This window comes from Aphanomyces astaci, assembly GCF_000520075.1.
Source record: "Aphanomyces astaci strain APO3 unplaced genomic scaffold supercont1.3, whole genome shotgun sequence".
In the NCBI taxonomy this organism is placed as follows: domain Eukaryota; phylum Oomycota; class Saprolegniomycetes; order Saprolegniales; family Verrucalvaceae; genus Aphanomyces; species Aphanomyces astaci.
In genome coordinates, this window is record NW_009798266.1 from 113192 (window position 1) to 132072 (window position 18881).

General features: G+C 45.8%; 3 protein-coding genes across 4 annotated transcripts; 1 reads left to right on the top strand and 2 right to left on the bottom strand.

Annotated features, from left to right (window-relative positions):
* Positions 1-4029: 4029 nt before the first annotated feature.
* On the bottom strand, positions 4030-5621 carry H257_01648. 2 transcript variants are annotated; one of them, XM_009824949.1, is made up of 3 exons: positions 4883-5621; positions 4459-4726; positions 4030-4396 (listed from the first exon to the last, which is right to left on the bottom strand). In XM_009824949.1, exons 1-3 carry the CDS (start codon positions 5542-5544, stop codon positions 4121-4123), a joined length of 1206 nt encoding a protein of 401 aa, XP_009823251.1. In that variant the 5' UTR covers positions 5545-5621; the 3' UTR covers positions 4030-4120. The 2 variants fall into 2 exon arrangements, with proteins under 2 accessions (XP_009823251.1, XP_009823252.1); XM_009824950.1 differs by having other exon boundaries at positions 4030-4726.
* A 3398-nt stretch (positions 5622-9019) lies between these two features.
* H257_01649 (hypothetical protein) lies at positions 9020-17487 on the top strand. Its single transcript, XM_009824951.1, has 13 exons — positions 9020-9196; positions 9248-9541; positions 9593-9709; positions 10267-10454; positions 10968-11229; positions 11733-11961; positions 12077-12195; positions 12582-12840; positions 13750-13919; positions 14751-15133; positions 15688-15784; positions 15915-16291; positions 17008-17487. The coding sequence occupies exons 1-13, from the start codon at positions 9035-9037 to the stop codon at positions 17369-17371; spliced, it is 3021 nt and encodes a 1006-aa protein (XP_009823253.1). The 5' UTR covers positions 9020-9034; the 3' UTR covers positions 17372-17487.
* A 470-nt stretch (positions 17488-17957) lies between these two features.
* On the bottom strand, positions 17958-18780 carry H257_01650 (hypothetical protein). The gene has a single exon (XM_009824952.1). The coding sequence runs from the start codon at positions 18643-18645 to the stop codon at positions 18133-18135; it is 513 nt and encodes a 170-aa protein (XP_009823254.1). The 5' UTR covers positions 18646-18780; the 3' UTR covers positions 17958-18132.
* Positions 18781-18881: the final 101 nt, after the last annotated feature.

An 18881-nucleotide genomic window follows, 5' to 3' on the forward strand; every position in this document is an offset into this window, starting at 1 on the left:
CAATGCTGCCCAAACACATCCAACTGGCACATGCAACAAAGCCACGTGCGACGTCGGGCCACATGGATGGCATTGTCAAAAGGGCCGCGCCTAGTAGTCATGGGACCGCCGCAAGGCCTAGCCCACGGATTTGCTGGGCCGGATACCGGCAATTGTTATCTATGCGGAGCCAGGCGTTGTGCGTGGTGATGTCAAATGTGCTGCCGACTTATCCAACCAACACAAGGGGTATATTCTATCTACAAATTGAAAAACTGACATTACTCTCTAGTGCTCTCATGGTCGTCGTCCTCAGCAGCGCCGTCTGCGATGTCGCTGGTACTGTCCAATTCGTCAATGACAACGTCGCTTTGTCTCAAGCGACACAGTAGGGTGGCGATCTCGTCCGGCTGATCGACAAATGTCGTTGCGTGACTTGTGTTCCCTTGTACTGGTAAGCTTGGATGGTCCACCAGGTTGCTCATGACGAACCCTTGAACAATAGTGGACTTTGGCAGTGCATCCCACGCGTCGTTGATCCACTCGACAAGGTCGACACGTGTTGGTGGACGCAGTGTAAATGCACCTTCTTCTTGGTTGTGGTTCTTGATGGAGTCACTCAAGTAGGTCACCCATCTTTTGCGCATCATGGCCTTCATTGGTTTCATCCACGCGAGGTCCGCTGGCTGGCACATCCAAGTATAGGTTGGTGGGATCTTCTCAAGAATCACGTCTAACGATGTGGCGTAGTCGACGACATCGTCGCTGAAGTGGGCGCTGAAGTCGTCCCACAGCAAAAGGACCTTCTTGAGGTTTTTTTTTCCCTTTTCGGTGGCCAAAATGGTACGCCAAGAACCTTTTGGATATGTCCCCATTCCACCAAGCGGTTGGGTTTCCGTAGATGCGTGATGGATGGCGTTCTTGAAGATCTTCAATTTCAGGCCAGACTCGTTTCCCGAAACCATTACGCTGGGTAAGATTCTCCACCACAGTTTCCTTGATCTTGGATGCTTGTGTCTTCAGGACAAGGAACATGGAGTACTTGGTTCCTTTCGTGTCACCCAGTAGCATTGCTGTCATGCGGTCCTTCTCGTGCCCAGAGCATCGAATCCAGACGGTCTTGGCCCCACGGTCGTCAATGGTATGCTTGGGGATGTATTCGTAGTTAATGCCCGTTTGATCAGCATTGTATATGTCGTCAATACCCTTTTCTTCGATCAACTTGCGGATTCGGGTGCTAAACTCAGCCAAGGCAGCTTGCCCGGCTTCGAGGTTCTTTTGGCCGGAGCGCGTCTTTGCTCGTGTGGAAAGTTTCCAACGCTTGATGAAGCCAGTGATCCATGACGGACTTGCCTTGAATTGAGCTTCATTCAGTCCAATATCTTTGGCGACTTCAAGTGCTTTACACTGCAGCAATAATCTGCTCACGGGGATGCCATCGGAGCGTAGCTCGTGCACCCAGCTTGCAAGATGTTCTTCTTGTTCCACCGGTAGAGTTGTCGCAGTTCCGAGCAATCGAGTGTTCTTGTTGTTGGCAGTGCTGGGGTTACTGGCTTTGTTGGTAATGTGTTCACGGTTCTTCTCCCATCGCATGATTCTCTTCATGGCGGAGACACGTGATGTCCCTTGGGTGCCGCAGAAGAAGGTGTCCAAAGCGGAGTCCATGGAGTGCTGTTTGCACCAGTCGATGATGTGCAGTTGCTTCATGTAGCTAAAGTACAATCTGCGATGCTGAGGCGGTCCCTTGCGTCTGTTGTTCTTCACAACGGGCCTTCCAGTGGCCTTTCGGTGGGATGAGCTGCGAGGCATGCTGACGTGCAAATGCGCGTCAAATTTCCCGCCTGTCACAATGTTCAAATATTCATCCTTAAACTTTATCCTCAATTGCTTTCGAAAGGTACTTGGTATCAAGAGGATCTCTCAATAATAATATTCCTACTTGCCAATATTATAGAGGTTTTTCTGTTCACACATGACAAATCAAGTAAAGTACATACATTCGTTTTGCCAAAACGCACGGTACGTATTGTAGTGATATCGTCAACGTTAAGGGGGGAACTAGCAGCACAGTGTCGGGATGCTACAGTGCTTTGCTACCCCACTTCCCGCATACATAGTGGTAAGTGAAACGATGGTCAAGAATAGAGTCTAAGTCATTGTTGTGACGTGGCAATACAGTACTAGTATAAAATACGAAAATACGAGGGATCGCCAAGAAACCAATACAGTACGCGGTAAAGTAGTGGATGTCAGACATGAACACACTAACATATACAGTATCAGCATTCAGCATTGTGGAAGTTGCGCACTGCCATACAAAACCCGCATCCATGGGCTACGATGACCGCGATGGACATGGTTGTCCTTGCTACCACGTCCTTGCAACCTATACTCCAGCAGGAAACGACCAACTTGTACCCTTTCGCGGCGCTACGTTCCCTGCAGCAAACCAAACATCACGACACGACTAACGTTACCTACAAAAAATCCTACCCCAGAATCCACACCAATCAGCACAACCAACATACCCCCATCGAATTTACCCCCACGACTTCGGCGGTCACAACCAATAATACGCCCCCCTCACCAAACCTCCACGTCTCCATCACTCCCATCGACACAAACCGTACTACTTACTACTCCTCCACAAAAACTACCACCAAGCACACGTGGGCCAGCTGCTCCAATCATGACGATTCCAACCGCTCCTACAACGCCCCCAACTATCTACAACCCACGACGCCATCGCTAGATAAATCCACGGAAATCCCGACCCCATTAACGAAAAGTAGAGTTCGTCACCAGCCACAAATCCAGTTATAGCACTGGACAATGCTCTTTCCAAACGATTAACGTTGATGAAACCCCGTTTTTGTCATCAACGTTGCCCCTGCAGTATCATCCCACACGATTCAAGACATGTCAGACAACCACATTCAATTCATATCAATCAGGCTCTTTGTGGCGGTGGCAACTGGGGGTCACGAGGTTGCGGTTGTGTGCTAATCAAGGTGGCACAAAGTGGGGGTTTCGACATCTGGCCAATCAATGTGAGCCAATGCTACCAACTCACCACGAACCGGTCGAATTATCCGTCGACAACAACATGTTCATGTTGGGATATCGCTCACCCCCAAGGAAGACATTGCCCTCACTTTCCCCCCAACTCCATTGCAACTGCAGAGGAATATGCCGAAACAGTACGTGGCGTCAGAGGATACAGCGAAGGTGGGAGCTTCATTGTACTGATGATGATACTAGTATGAAGAATCCAATATGCTTACCACTACTTTATGTACTACTAGTACGTAGTATTTCCGTAACGTTAGACTAACTCTGGGATAATATCCATCGTGTACACTGGCGGTTGCCGTATGAATGAATAATACTCACAGTCTGTCAATACTAAGTAAAATAGTAATACTAGTAATACTAGTAGTACAGTATGTCGTTGCTGTCAATACTACCGTATAGTGTATATATGTTACCAGTATGTATTGCGACGGATTAATCTTTGCGACTCCTGTTATAACTGATAATTTTCTTGTAATACTACAGTAGTAGCTGATATTTACTTGTGAACATATTGAATATACTTCAAATTTGTATGACGCAATGGATTAACGAACGAGTGTCGGCTGGTTGTGAAATATCACCTGTCGCAATACATACTCCGGAGTATTAGGTAAATATAATATAATACTAGTAGTACAGTCATCGAAGGAAGCTTACATACTATACTTGAGTCTTAAAATAAAATTATAGGTAAAAAATCTATAGTACTACTATATCAGAGGTACTAATTATTAAAAGTATTGGACAAATATAACTATTTAAATAGTCTACTTCATTAAAATACTTGGTTTCATCGCTGGAATCGTTGCTTGCGAACGCAGAGCACCGTTTTGTAGTTGGGCCTTCAAGCGTCTGCAAGCAGAATATGTGATCGAAGACGAACAGATAAAAAAAAACTGCGTTAAAATCGGCCCAGTGGAAAATTTCTTTGCATTCGACTCGCCTACAGTAAACGGACAGTACGTAATACTAGTATACTCATAAAATGGTTAATTAAATTTCGTTTTTTACTTTTCTAGCAAGTAGTATTTTAGTAGTATTAATATAAATGCAGCAGCTCCCACATCTAAAAGTTGCAAAATACGTCGACGGGGTCGTCCCCGTCGTGTTGTGGTGGGTGGTGGAGTTGCTGCTGCCTCTTGTGCTGCTGTTTCATTTCCAACAACGTGGGGCTTCGTGGGCTTTCCGACGTGAAATCGTCGTCGAAATTCTGCGTGCACTCGACCCCGTTTGATGGCGGGACAAATGGCGGCGTCAGTTGGCGGGCGAGCACTTGCGCCCACACAATGTCTTTGAAGAACGGGTGGTCCATGGCTTCCGTGGCCGTGAAACGGGTCACCGGCTACCAAGGATATTTTCATCATCAGTCACTTTACATACTCAAATATATGTAAGACTTTGTACATTGACATCGAGGCAGCGTTTCAAAAAAGAAACAAACGTTGGGGAAAGCTGGGGCGGGTAGTACATTCGTCCGGCGGTGATCGACTCGAAGAGCGCGGGCAGGGCCGCGTCGTCGTGCAGTTGAAACGGTGGGTGGCCCACCGCCAATTCAAAGCAAAAACACCCAAACGACCACATGTCTGTGGCCACCGTGTGCCCTCGTCGTCGGATCATTTCAGGCGACAAGTACTCGGGGGACCCACAAAATGAATACGTTCGATCCGATTCCCTAGGGAAGAAGTCGCTCAGTTAGTTTCGTGCATATACTACACGTTCTTGATTGATTGTCGTCAACTGTTAACCACTGAAATTCGTATATACAGTGACTTCAATGTTACCCTCTTTTTCCATGATGCAATGGATTTGATTGGTGGAAAACACGTACCCAATATCCTTACAAAACCCAAAATCAGCCAATCGAATGTGCCCACCCGCATCAAGCAACACGTTTTCGGGCTTGAGGTCGCGGTACACAATGTTGGCCACGTGCAGCGATTGGAGGGCCGTGAGCACTTCGGCCGCGTAGAATTGGACGCTTGCGTCGTCGAACCGGTCTTGTTGATGCAAGTGGTAGAACAATTCGCCGCCGGGACAGTACTCGAGCACAAAGTGGACTTCGTCGGGGGTCGAGAAGGTCGAAAACAGCGTTACGATGAACGGGTGGCCACGAAGCTTCTCCAAAATGTGCTTCTCGGTCCACGTGTGCACGACTTGCTTGCGATTCACGAGGTTTTGCTTGTCACAGCTCTTGACGGCGTACACGTGCGACGTCAGCCGGTCCTTAGCCAGCGCCACCTGCTGCGCAAACGTGCCACGACCAATCACTTTGAGCATCTCCAAGTCGCACGGTTGCACGCTGTCGTACATACTGGCCAACGGTCGCTTCAACGAACCTTTGCGTTGGCGCGGCGGGCACGCAGACGAACGCGTGGTCAGGTCGTCGTCGGAATCGGTATCGCCGCCATGGTTTGGGATGCACGGCGACGAGGCCGGTGTGCCCGCTTGGTTGCAGGACGAGAGCAGCGGCGCAGGTGCAGTCATCATCATGTTCGAGCTTGGTCGGAGTGAGAACGCCAGGCACACCACTTGGGTGCTGGTCGATCTTTTGCCTTGTGTGCGAGTTTGGAATGGACGCCACAACCACTTCAGTACCTTCGATTTATACGACGAAGGGTTAGCTACATTAAATTACTTCTAGTCGCAATTTCCGCATATGGGAATTTGCAAGGACGCTTGAATGTATTAATTATAACCGCTGCCTGAGTTTTTCTGAACACGCGATCTGATTGGCTCGTGTCGCAAAGTGTCGCCTGATTCGCAGATGCCTATTGAATATTCGGAACCGGATAACACAGAAACTTCGAATATTAATATTCGTCCAAAATGCACCGTCGTGACGTTGACCAGTGTATTTTTATTCTACTCGGACGATGAGATTCGAATAAAAAGCCTGCGCAACCTGACCACGAAAGGCCATTTCCATGTGATTGGCCTGGCTGTTCTTTTTTCTATTCCGAAGTTGAATTCTATACCAATTGCTGCAACACCACAAACGTTGGGGCTGCCAGAGCCGTAACATGGAAGCTCTCACTCTTGCGTGAAGAGTGTATTTGACGCTCACCCAAGGCTGCACGCATCTGAAGTGCCCAAATGAGTGGTGGCCACGCGAGTCGCTTCGCTGCTCTGCAGGTGAATTGCAACCATTGCATTGTAATGTTAGGTGACCAGTTTATGGTGCATGGGACAGTTTGAGGCGCACCCAAATTGGCCAATGGAATTGATATATTTTCGGAATAGCCAATTGATTCACTAGAAAAATGAAATCACCAAAAACTAAGCAAAATCAGCATACCTATTTTAAGGTTAAGCTTAAACCGTGCACCATAAACTGTCCCTACTATTACAGTACGCAAATTGGCCAATGGAATAGCTTGATTTTTGGAATAGCCAATCCAATCACTAGAAAAACTAAAATCGCCAAAAAAAAAAGCAAAACCCGCATACATATTTTAAGCTTAAACCATGCACCATAAACCGTCCCTCCTATTTTGCCTTGACATGAGTGGAAATCGAAGTAAATGAGCGTAAATTGAAGTCCATTTAACCGATTAAATCACCAGAAGAATACCCAACCTTTCGGCTTCATGCAGCACTTTTCAGAATTGAAAGCCCGGTCGTGAGAGACGAGTAAGCTGCATTCTACCACGAGGTCTCTTCCTAGCGCATCATAAATTGGCCAACTACGTTACGGTACTCACAAATACAGATAAGTCACATTCGGCCTAACGATACTGTACCTTCGTACTTGGAACATGCTCTAAGAGCCTGTTTGTTCCAAGTACTGTACACATGTAGAATTCGAAAATTGCGAAAATTACTGGAGTGACAAAATACTTTGGTACCCATTTTGTTGCCTGGACATAAATTGTGTCCAGAAGACGCAAAGTGATTGGCTAACATAGTATTGCACCAAGGGCTCTCATTGGCTCCCGTGGCTAAGCCGAGGTCCGTCGTTGCGCTTAACACCGAACAGGGTCGACCGTCAGATCTCTAGTCACTAATTCTTCAGCAGCGCCAGTTGCCTACATGTATGAGCTGGTGACTGCGCTCCGCACTGTGGTTATCTGTGTTCATCTCGGCCCTCAATATTCAAGCTTAGAGAGCGTAGGATCAATAATTGGCTGGTGAGGCGATAATTTCAGCGAGTAGTTTGGCGCAGTGGGTTGCCGAAAATGGGATGAAATTGGGACATTGAGTTGGGGAGCGTTTTGATTGGCTGCTGCCCATTTCGAAATTTACTTGGAACAGGTTACATTGTAACGCTACTGTAACTACTGTTGTTCAAATTAATTACTACGTTGTACTTCGTATTAAAACTTCGAAGTCATCTAAAGACTACAAAAAATGCCTTGTCTTTCGACAGCTATTCCAACTTTGTATTGATATTTTTTAGGAAAATAAGCCGTATAAAGATAGAACTGGACAAGCCCAACAGAAGTTACGGTTCAGATTTTCGATTGGAGAAAAATTGATCGAGTAAACCAACCGGCCTTGTCAGGCACATTTGGCCGAAAAGGAGCATCAATTATAACGTTATCTTGGTCTTTGTTGACAGCGCTTATCCGTACAAACGCTTCCATTGTATCCGGATTATTATACCGTAGGAGGTTTAACTACCGGTAGTTAACCTATTACTATTAATAGTAATTACCAAGTAAAAAACGTAACTAATAATGATTTAACGTCAACATTTCGTGGGTTTACAGTTAACGAAATGAACCGAGGCGTTTAATAGTACTAGTAAAACGTCTCCTCCTGGGGATGGCCGAGATGTAGTCTTTGATTCCTGTACTTGCACCATACTACTAACATGTAATTTACAGTACGTACTGTTATTGTGCTTTGCACTCGTTTTGGCTATTCACACCATTAACCTGGGTGTTTGTTACAGAGACCCCAGTGTTTTAGATAATCAGCACCGTGATTTAGGATGTCACGTTTTCGTTACAGAATGTAATTATAGGGAGGTCATTTATGCAACTCCCTCGCTTTTGCACATTTGAAAAGTGCAAGTTGAAGTTATATCCGCTATTCTCGGGACCAAATTGCACTATTCACTGGTCGTCATGAACAACTTTTGATATTACAAATGACACACAGCGAGGACATGCGCCTGAGTACGACGGAACAGCAATGTATGTATGGTACCACATCGTTGAAAACCACGCCATCTACTACGTACTAGTAGTATTGTTGGCGTAGAGTAGAATGCGCAATTCAACGTGAGATTTTTCGCCAATACCGTTAGGACGACGATCCAATGCAACAGTAAGTAACTTAGTGAAATATGAAAGCTGTTTGGCGTCGTTGCGCCACGGACTTGCAACGGGTCGGTGTACTAAGCTGCTGCTGAAAACAAGCTAAAATTCAACTCGAAAATCCTGGCTTCGCATGCTGTAGTTGTACTGAAAGCAACAGAATCGGCCAAGCGGTAAATTACACTCACTTATAACCGCCTTTTACTCGCCGGCCACCAGAGTAAGTGAGTGTGGTTTACTCCGTACTACCGCAAGTATTGCCCCCTTACTGTACTCAAAAAAAATTTGGAGTTTTGTGCTGAATCGCCAATTCTATAGATCGACTCTTTGTAAGTTTACAGAAATTTGTACGTAAAAAGGTGTCCAGTGGTGATTGGTATAACACTAACATCGACGTTGATGATGATTTCCTGCAATCTGATTGGTTAAACACTTCCTCTGCCGATTCTTCTGGTTGTGTCGATTTTCATTCTCCATGTCCAGTTTGGAATAAACACAAGAATTAGTATGCGCTTCACTATGGCGAACTTGCTCTTCAGTCAAACCCTCTGCGCTTTTTCCACTGGTCAGGTTGTTCAGGTACCTTCACTCTTCTATGTCAAGAGTGTATGTGCCGTTAGCTGGTTGCTAGAGTCCGGATAATTCTCATATTTCGGATACGAGCATACTATGCTGTGATTGGTGGACCGGGCATTCCCAAACTGCTCCAGGACATCATCATGGCAGGCCGCGTTGGACCGGGGCAATTGGCGGCGCTACAGAAGGACACGGCACACATCCGCAACATCTGCATCATTGCCCATGTAGATCACGGGAAGACGACGCTCAGTGACAGTTTGGTCTCGTCGAATGGCATCATTTCCGACAAGCTGGCAGGAAAGGTATATGCATCCAAGAAACCGAAAGCGCGCGCACTAACTAGTCCTTTCCAGGTACGGTTCCTGGACAACACGGAAGAAGAGCAAACACGGGGCATCACGATGAAATCCAGTGCGATTTCGCTGATGTACGAAGGGCCGTTGACGCCGTCCGAGCGAAAAGACCGCGGCCTGGACTCGACCAACGACGACGTGACTGTCCCGTACTTGATCAACTTGGTGGATTCCCCCGGTCACGTCGACTTTTCCTTTGACGTGTCCACGGCCGTTCGATTGTGCGACGGTGCCCTTGTCCTGATCGACGTGATCGAAGGCGTGTGCGCGCAAACCCACGCCGTGCTGCGGCAGGTAGTCGATTCATTCTTCTTTTTCGTCCAATCATCTGAACCTCCAGCGTAGGCATGGCAAGAAGGCATTCGGCCGTGCCTGGTGCTCAACAAAATCGATCGGTTGATCCACGAGCTGCAGTTCACCCCCGTGGAAGCGTACCAGCACATTTGCCGCATCGTCGAGCAGGTACGCCGCCGGCCAGCGTAATTCGCAACTTTTGTTGTCCGGTCTTTTGACCCACACTCTCGTCGAAAACGAAATGTTGGTCATGTATTGTGCTTTCGAGTGAAATTTCATTGTGTTGTGGCGTGGTTTCTCGTTGGAATTTAAATCGATTTGATTGGCTACTTCAGATTACCTCAAAATTATTGGCCAATCACAACCCATTTCTCAATGAAATTCAACCAATCAGATCGATTGTGGATCGGTTTGGTCGGCGCGATTCGATTGCACCCCCTCCCCAAATTTGTATCAAATCGACAATATTGTGAATTCGCTATAAACTTTTAAAATTCGCGCGATTTGTTCAATAGTTATTGAATCACGCTGGATTCTGATTGGTTAAATATACTTGACCTTTCTGTAAGAGCCAATCAAATCCACTCAAACTTGGATGAGCCAATACCGTCGATTCGTGATTCGATTCAGCAACGAGTTATTCGATTTGACGGGGTCTGGAAATTCGTATCGAATAATCCACAATACCACCATTCCGATTCTGAAACTACCCATGCAACAACTAGGCAAACGTGATCATCAGCTCGATGATTCGATCCGACAAGCTGGACGAAGAGCAAGAGATCGACGTGTCTCTCTTGGACGACGACGACGACCAGACCATTGAGACGTTGGAGCGGCAGTGGATGTTTTCCCCAGCGTATGGCAACGTGCTTTTCGGCAGTGCGTACGATGGCTGGGCGTTTAGCATCGGGTATGTTATGTTGTATACTACTACTATTGTGAATTATTCGATACGAATTTCCAGCCCCCGTCAAATCGAAGAACTCGCCGCCGAATCGAATCACGAATCCACGCTATTGGCTACTTCATTTTTTGAGTGGATTTGATTGGCTCTTACAGAAAGGACAAATATACTCAACCAATCAAAACTCGAGCAAGTGATTCAATATTTATTTAAATCGATTTGATCGGCGATTGTTCAGCGGTTCATGCAACCAACCGCGAGAGGGAAAAATTGAGTAGAACAAATCACAATACGTGTCCTTTTTGTAAGAGCCAATCAAATCCACTGAAAATTTGGATTAGCCAATAGCATCGATTTATGATATTCGATTTTACGGCACGACAGTGCAATCTTCTTCTTGGTGCTTACATCTTGGCTCATTCTCGAATGCTAGAACCCTTCTTGCCCGTGTATATTTTTGCGTTGCCGTGATGTACCCCTGTGTATATATGACACGACCGTTGTGTGTTGTTTGAGTAGGTACTTTGCCGCATATTATAGCAAGAAGTTCGACACCCCCCAAGCCCAGTGGCGGCAAGGTCTATGGGGCGACCACTACTTTCACGCCAAGACCAAGGTCATTCGCAGTACGCCGTGGACGTCGTCCAGCGTCCCCATGTTCATCTCATTCATCTTGGAACCGCTGTGGTCCGTGTACAAAACAATGATGGAGCCCCTCCCGCCTCCGACTCAACTCGCTACTGACGGCACATATTTGGAAAAACTTCGGCAGCTGACCAAGGTAGAAAATACTTTGTATTACTATGTATCCGGTATACAAGACTGGCGGATTGAATTGCACGGGGATGGGGCGAAGATATATATATATATATTGGAGGATGGATTTGAATACACACTTGCTATAAATTGTTGGATGTGGATAAATGGATATTAGATATATATATACTGTATATATACGTATTAGAGGATGGGGTGTTGAACATACTTGATATGTACTACTGTATTATATACTGTTGGAAAACGATGGGTTTTGGATGGATTTATAAATATATATGTGTGTGTATTGGAGCATGGGTTGTGTTGTGGAACATGTGTATTGGAGCATGGGTTGTGTTGTGGAACACACGTAATATATACATATATATATAATTGGACGATGGTGGCTTTGATTGGATTTAATTTATTTATATATGTAGTATTGGAGGATGGGTTGTGGAACGCCCTCGATATATATTTGAAGTGATGGATTTGAATGGATTGGATTATATATTTGGGTGGCGGTAGTCGCTACGCGTGGCCAAACTCGTCAACGACCGCGAGTTGCTCCAGCGAGATCGAAAGCTCGCACTGCAAGCAGTCATGCGCAAATGGCTGCCATTGGCTCCGTCCGTGCTCAAGATGGTTTCTCGCGTGCTGCCGTCGCCGATCGCGGCTCAAAAGACAAGAGCCGACCGCCTCTGTGTCCCCGACGCCGCCGACGCCGACCAAGTCGCTACCTTCCATTCGATTCAAGGTACGCTACATTCTATGATTCAAACCAAACGAATAGACTGTCGCTCGGCCCAACAGTAGCTAGCGCTCATTTTGTTTTTTAGATCTGACTTATATATAACGAATTGTATTCGTAGCCTGCAATGCCAACGGACCAGTGGTCGTGTACATTTGCAAAATGGTGTCCACGGAAGCGTCCAACTTGTCGGATTATGCGACCAATGCGTCGTTGCGAGCCATGTATCCGTTGAAAAATGTGCGTACAGACGTTGAACTCGTGCTTGATATTTATTATTTGGTCTATTTTTGAAATGATGTTTTTTAATATTACTTTGACATGTCAAAAAAATACATCAACAATGTCAGTGATGTACAATGTATGTAGTATCCATATTCTATATAGACCACTACTTATCCACTAACTATGACATGAAAAAAGGATGAATAATGTGTCTGGGATGGCTATACAATGTCAATAATCCATATTCAATATTTCGTTATGTGGCCTCTTATTGGAAAATGATTCGAATTCACTTTGACATGTAAACAAGATATCAAAACAATGTCAGGGATATATAAATATACAATGTGTAACATCCATCTAGTAGTCAGTCATCGTTTGATTGTTTGCTTGACATACAGGACACGAACCGAGGGGCTGAAGTGTACGTGGCAGTGGGACGGGTGTTTTCAGGCACGTTGAAGGCCCATGACCTGCTCTACCTTCTCGGACCCAAGTACAACGGCAGCGAAGGCGTGTCCAGCAGCCACGTCACGGAGATCCCCCCCACGAGTCTGCAGCTGTACATGGTCATGGGGGCGGACTTTGTGCTTGTGAACGAAGTGCCGCCTGGAAACATCGTCGGGATCGTGGGTTTGCACGAGCATGTGCTCAAGACGGGTACGAAACCACTCGTGTGTGTCGTCTGGCCACGCTTTTCCACTGTTTGTGTTCATGTTACAAAGGTCAGGACAATGCAAGATATGTTTTGGCTTTCGTTATATTTCACCCCAAGTTGGAGTGATTTCGCCAATCTGTTTGATCCAATTTAAGCCTGTACACATTATACTATACAAATATCAGTATATACATGGTATTGCCCAATGCTGGAGGGGTCAACCGTTTGGATTGGCAGAAATTTGACGTGAGTATTTGATTGGCGGTTCTTGAATCAATTCTCCAAACACATTCGATTCTGTTGAGAACTCAAGTTTGAAATCGATTTGACAAGATTATGTCTAGCCAAGATATAAGTCAACATGAGAGACATAGAAACAACAATGTTTGCATCGAGGATGGGTTTGATTTATATCCCAGACATATATAAATCCCAATACCTGTCTGAGGGTGTTTTGACTATGCGAGTCTAGAACTACGAGTGGGAGTTGATGGATTGTGATATTATGTGACCTTTCAGTTGCTTTTTGTGTGCTGATTCATTCGCCAACTCCATCGATCGAGTGTTTGCCCTGCAATGTATTGCATGTACAAAGAAAGTGTCGACACAAATTATTCGAGGGTAAAGTATCTTACTATGTAGTATTTGATTGGCCACTTGATCTGGTGTTTTTGATTGGTCCGTCGATTGTCATCTGTCGATTGGGTTATTCTACTTATTTGATTGAGCACTCCAATATTTCGAATCGAATTGACAAAATTAGCGTGACTGAAAATACTCTCTCGAAATGATATGTCCACCAGTCAAAATGATATGTCCACCAGTCAAAATGATATGTCCACCAGTCAAAATGATATGTCCACAAGTCAAAATGATATGCCGTGTCCAACACGCCGTCGTTTTTGCTGTAGCGACGCTGGCCAGCACCGTCGCGTGCCCTTCGTTGGCCAAGATGCCGTACCAAGCGAAACCGATTGTGCGGGTGGCGGTGGAACCGGAAGACCCGAGGCACTTTGCAGAGCTTGAAGCTGGGTTGCAGCGATTGTATCGATCTGACCCCACCGTCGAAGTGCATGTTCAGGTATGGTTGTTTGACCCAATATAGTTAGTTGGATTTACTGTCAGCCGCTAAATCCATCTCGATCGAGTGTTTTCTGATACAGAATGTTCAATGTCTATGCGTCACACTATTTGAAGGCACTCACGCGAATTCGACAGTTGCCTACTTTTTGATTGGTCACTTGGTTCGTGTTCTGGGTTTTGATTGGTCTCTGTCGTGCTGCTCCTATTCATTCGATTGAGCAGCCAATTCGCGAATGCACAAGACTCCTTAATACCTGCAACACAAGACAATACCTACCTTCCTTGGATGGATTTAGATAGAAATAGAATTAGATTCATTGGTGAAAGGTGTTGTTGAGAGGATTAACACGCAAACTTTGGACTTTTGTGCTGATTCGCCAAATCCATCGATGGATTTTTTATTTTGTGTTGAATGTTGTATTTTGCAAGAAGTGTCGCGCTTCACACTAATTTCAGTCACACGTGAATTCGACGTTAACCCTTGAAGAGATAATATGATTCACCAGTTATATAAAATGTAATACCACTACACCTCATGGCCATAGTTTAGTGACTTTGGATATTTCAGCAACCAATGGGAGTTGCGAGCTATTGTTTGAATACGATGAGCCAATTAGAATGCTGGAAACGTGGTGGTTCTTTCTACCAATGAGCGAACACAATTGTGCAAGGACAACAACTAGATTGATTTATGATTGATTGGTCGTATATCGATTGTCTGCCATTTGGTGCTTGCTTACATCCCACTCACTCCCCCATATCGAACTGAAATGACCATATTAAATCGAAAACGGGATTGAATACATGTAATGCGTGATGAAATGCGTAGGAAACCGGCGAGCATGTGATCGTGGCGCTGGGCGAACTGCACTTGGAACGATGTGTCAAGGACTTGACCGAACGGTTTGCCAAAGTGCCGCTGCGCGTGTCCGAGCCCCTCGTGGGTTTCCGCGAAACCATCGCCAACGGAGACGCCAACTACGACAAGCTCGCGATCTTCAACTTTAAGCACCTCCACATGTCCGACATGACCACTGGGCGGACGACCGACGGCAAGTTCAAGACGGTCGTGTGCCCCACGCCCGACTGCCAAGTCACGCTGCACCTCCGCGCGATGCCGCTGCCGCCATCCGTCGTGGCCTTCCTCGAAAACCATGCCGACACGTGGCGCGCGCTGCAAGACGACAGCGACGACAGTGTCGACGTCACTAGGTACATACATATGAATGCAATACGTGGGAGGATTGGATGAGACTTGGATGGGGCAGCAGTGATTTTGCTTTTTGCAGCCAATACGTGGATTTTTGTGCAGATTCGCCAAATCCATCGATCGAGTATTTGTGTATACTGATTTTCGTAGGCAATATATGTGATGAAGGGGGCCCTTGACACGAATTTAAAGCAAAACACACTATTTCGATGGTTTCACGATTTTGATTGGCCACTTGATTCTTGTTCAGGGATTTTGATTGGTCGATCGATTATGTGCTGATTTGGTGGTGCTCATTCGACTCCAAATTCGAATCTATTTGGCAATATGAGACCGATACATATATAATATATATATCGGGTCGGGTTTTAGCGGGATTTTTTTGCGTTAATGTGGATTGTTTTTTTTACGACAACTATTTGATGGATATCATTCGGGATATAGTGCAATTTGCCCTTGTCTATTTTGCTCTTGTACATATTGCGATACAATTATCGTTGTTGCCCACGGTCCACTTGATGGTGTATATATATATATATATATATTATATATGTAGCGTCAAAGACGAGTTGACTGCCGTGCTACAAGGATGTTCCGATGAATACTGGCGATCGCTGCCCCTGGATGCGTTGTGGAGCTGCGGACCTCGCCGTGTACGTCTCCAAACTTATTTAGCAACAACACAACATTGAAGGCGTGCGATGATTACTGCATACTTTTACTACCCCCTTGTATGTTGTGATCGTCGTGTGGATCTAAAATATAAATGGTGATGGATGCTAGGTTGGACCCAATGTGCTTGTGAATCGAGTGCCAGACTACGCGTCGGCATCGACCATCTTCCAAGCCAACACTGGCAACCCCGACAGCGACCCCCGCGCCAAGTTTGAGTCGAGCTTGATCACGGGGTTCCAACTGGCGACGACGAGCGGCCCCCTCTGCGACGAGCCCGTGTGGGGCGTGGCATTTGTGATCGAAGACATGGTGCTGACCCCGACGGAAGATGCCGCCGCCATCTACGGTCCGTTGAGTGGCCAAGTGATTTCGACCATGAAGAGCGGCTGCCGCAATGCGTTTATCCAACAACCGGTGCGGCTGGTTGAAGCCATGTACTTGTGTACCGTGCAGTGTCATGCCGAGCATTTGGGCAAGCTGTACAGGTGCGACAATATATCAATGAGGTCTTGCACCTTTTTGTGATGTGGTGGCTGGCATATGTATTTGAATAATTGTAATTTATTCAGAATATATTGTTTTTGATAGAGATATATAAATATATGTATGTGCAGACGAGCGTCCGAGGATATTTGTTGCTGGTGTTTCTGTTTCTGCTCTGAGTAGTTGGTATATGGTGCTGATAGATGTTTATATATTGCGCTTTCGAGCAAAATTTGGAATTTTCGGTAAATTTGACGAAATACGTCAAATCCACCTGAAATCGCCGAGACGTCATTTTACTTGAACTAACTATACCCACTGTGACTCCTGTCCGATACAACGTTGAACTCTTTGTGAAATGGAGAAACTTGGCAATAATGCCACTGGATACCTCTGCAATTCGATTGGTCGAAAGATTTTTATTCGAACATTTCATTGGCTACTTCGTTCCGTCGATTTTGCTTCGTCGATGCGCTTGGCAGCCCCAGTCCATTTTGAAATCGAATTATTACCAATATATATATATATATATATATATATATATGGGGAGACGTACACGAGACGCGCCATAATGATTGCTCGTTTATATATTTATTATATATATATATATATATATATATATACATGATGCCAATGTTGTTTTTGATACTTTGAAGTGTATATTTATATATTGAGCGATGTATTAATGGCGTTTGTGTGGGTGCTGCAATCTGGTTAGTGTGTTTGCCAAACGGCGGGCCAAAGTCCTGTCGGAAGAATTGACCGACGGGAGCGCATTGTTTCGCATCGAAGCGCATTTGCCCGTGGTCGAAAGCTTTGGGTTCGCCACCGAGTTGCTCAAGAACACGAGCGGCAACGCGAGCAACCCGCAGCTGATCTTTGACCACTGGACCACCATGGACGAAGACCCGTTCTTTCAGCCCCACACCGATGAGGAGCGCGAGGATTTTGGCGAGCGCATCGACGAGCACAACGCCGTGCGCCGGCTCATTGAGATGGTGCGCAAACGAAAAGGCCTCGCGAGAGAAGAAAAGGTCGTCGTACATGCCGAGAAACAGCGCACCCTCGGGCGCAACAAGTAGAAACGTTGTGATTTGCAACATTATTCGAGTGATTTGGCGAATCAATATTGAGAGGTCTGATTGGCTAACTATGCTTGTCAAGTATTGTGTAAGAGCCAATCAAATCGACTACTCAAAATTGGATGCGCCAATAGTATAGTCGATTCTTGATTCGGCGGCGAAATACATATTTTACGGCGGGGTCTGGAAAGTTGTACCAAAAGTACTACTTTATGCAAGCAACAAGTTGTTGATCGATGCCTAGGTAGGCATCCCCCGTGGGCGTGTGGGCTTGAGAAGGAGTCGTCGAAGATGGTCAAATAATTTTAATTTTAAAAAGATAATTCGATGGAATCAAATAGAACAACAAAAATGGTTCAATTTTGATAGAAATTCATCTTTTAACTCGAATCAAAAATATGTGTATAACTATTAACTGGGCGAACCGTCGTTGCTGTTTTCAATACACGCAGAATGGAAACGAGTATGTGGAATGACGCTGTTAGTGACATTAACAACTAATAGATGCAAATTACAGTACGTTATGTACGTTGTCTCAGGATGACTGGATTTCACTATGCCTGAATGTACGTGGAATGTACGACAATTATCGAACAACACCTTAGTTGCGATATTGTTTATTCATTCCTGGCATGTTAGATGGTACTGGCATGCCATGATTGATCGCTCGCAGAAAGGAGAAACTGTTGATGAAACCAATCTCATCATGCTGGCCCAGTATTAGAAAAATCGTGTGGTGGTTGAGGGTGGTTGATCGAATGTTATGCTGCTGGCTTGTCCAGAACAATGGCCAGCGCCGCTACAGGTGCAGTGCTCGCAGTAGATCTCGTTTTGCCAACACTGTCCTCTGTGGTTGATACGCATGCCAATGCAGGCGACTTTGGTTGTAGGCTCTCGGTAGAAGGCGACTCGGAGCTACCAGTTGCAGCCAACGACGACGAGGTGGTGGTGTCGGCGGCATTGTCAGCAGCGTTGGGCGTCGACGACGTTGTGGCGTCCTTGAGGTACGCATCAAACGACGTGTTGCTTTGAAGAATGGCGTGGGCGTTGGCAGGAGTAAGCGCCGCGACGATATGGGATGGAAATCCCTTGTCGGCCAGCTGCACCTTCATCTGCCTCGTGACCATGAACGGCACCGACACATTGGCATGCGCGCTCCCGACATTGTTCGATCCATACCACAACAACTCGGCCTTCTTCTGGGCGTCGTACTGAAACTTGTTGGCGGCGTACAGCACGCGATTCTTCCACTGAAGCCACCACTGGCGCTGCATGGTTGTTCGCCGAATGATGCCGAATTTATTGTACGATTAGGTCAGGTTATTGGTAGGGTGCAACCTAGTTTAGATATTTTGCCTATTTTATGACGCTTAGGTTTATATTTGGGGTAATTAGTGCCTAGATTAATGTACTCCACCTCGTTTCTATTTTCTACTTTGAAGTGAAAATTAACCTGCCAACAACCCTAACCTATTTTAGTTCAACTAACAGTAAGTAACTGTTACCCCAA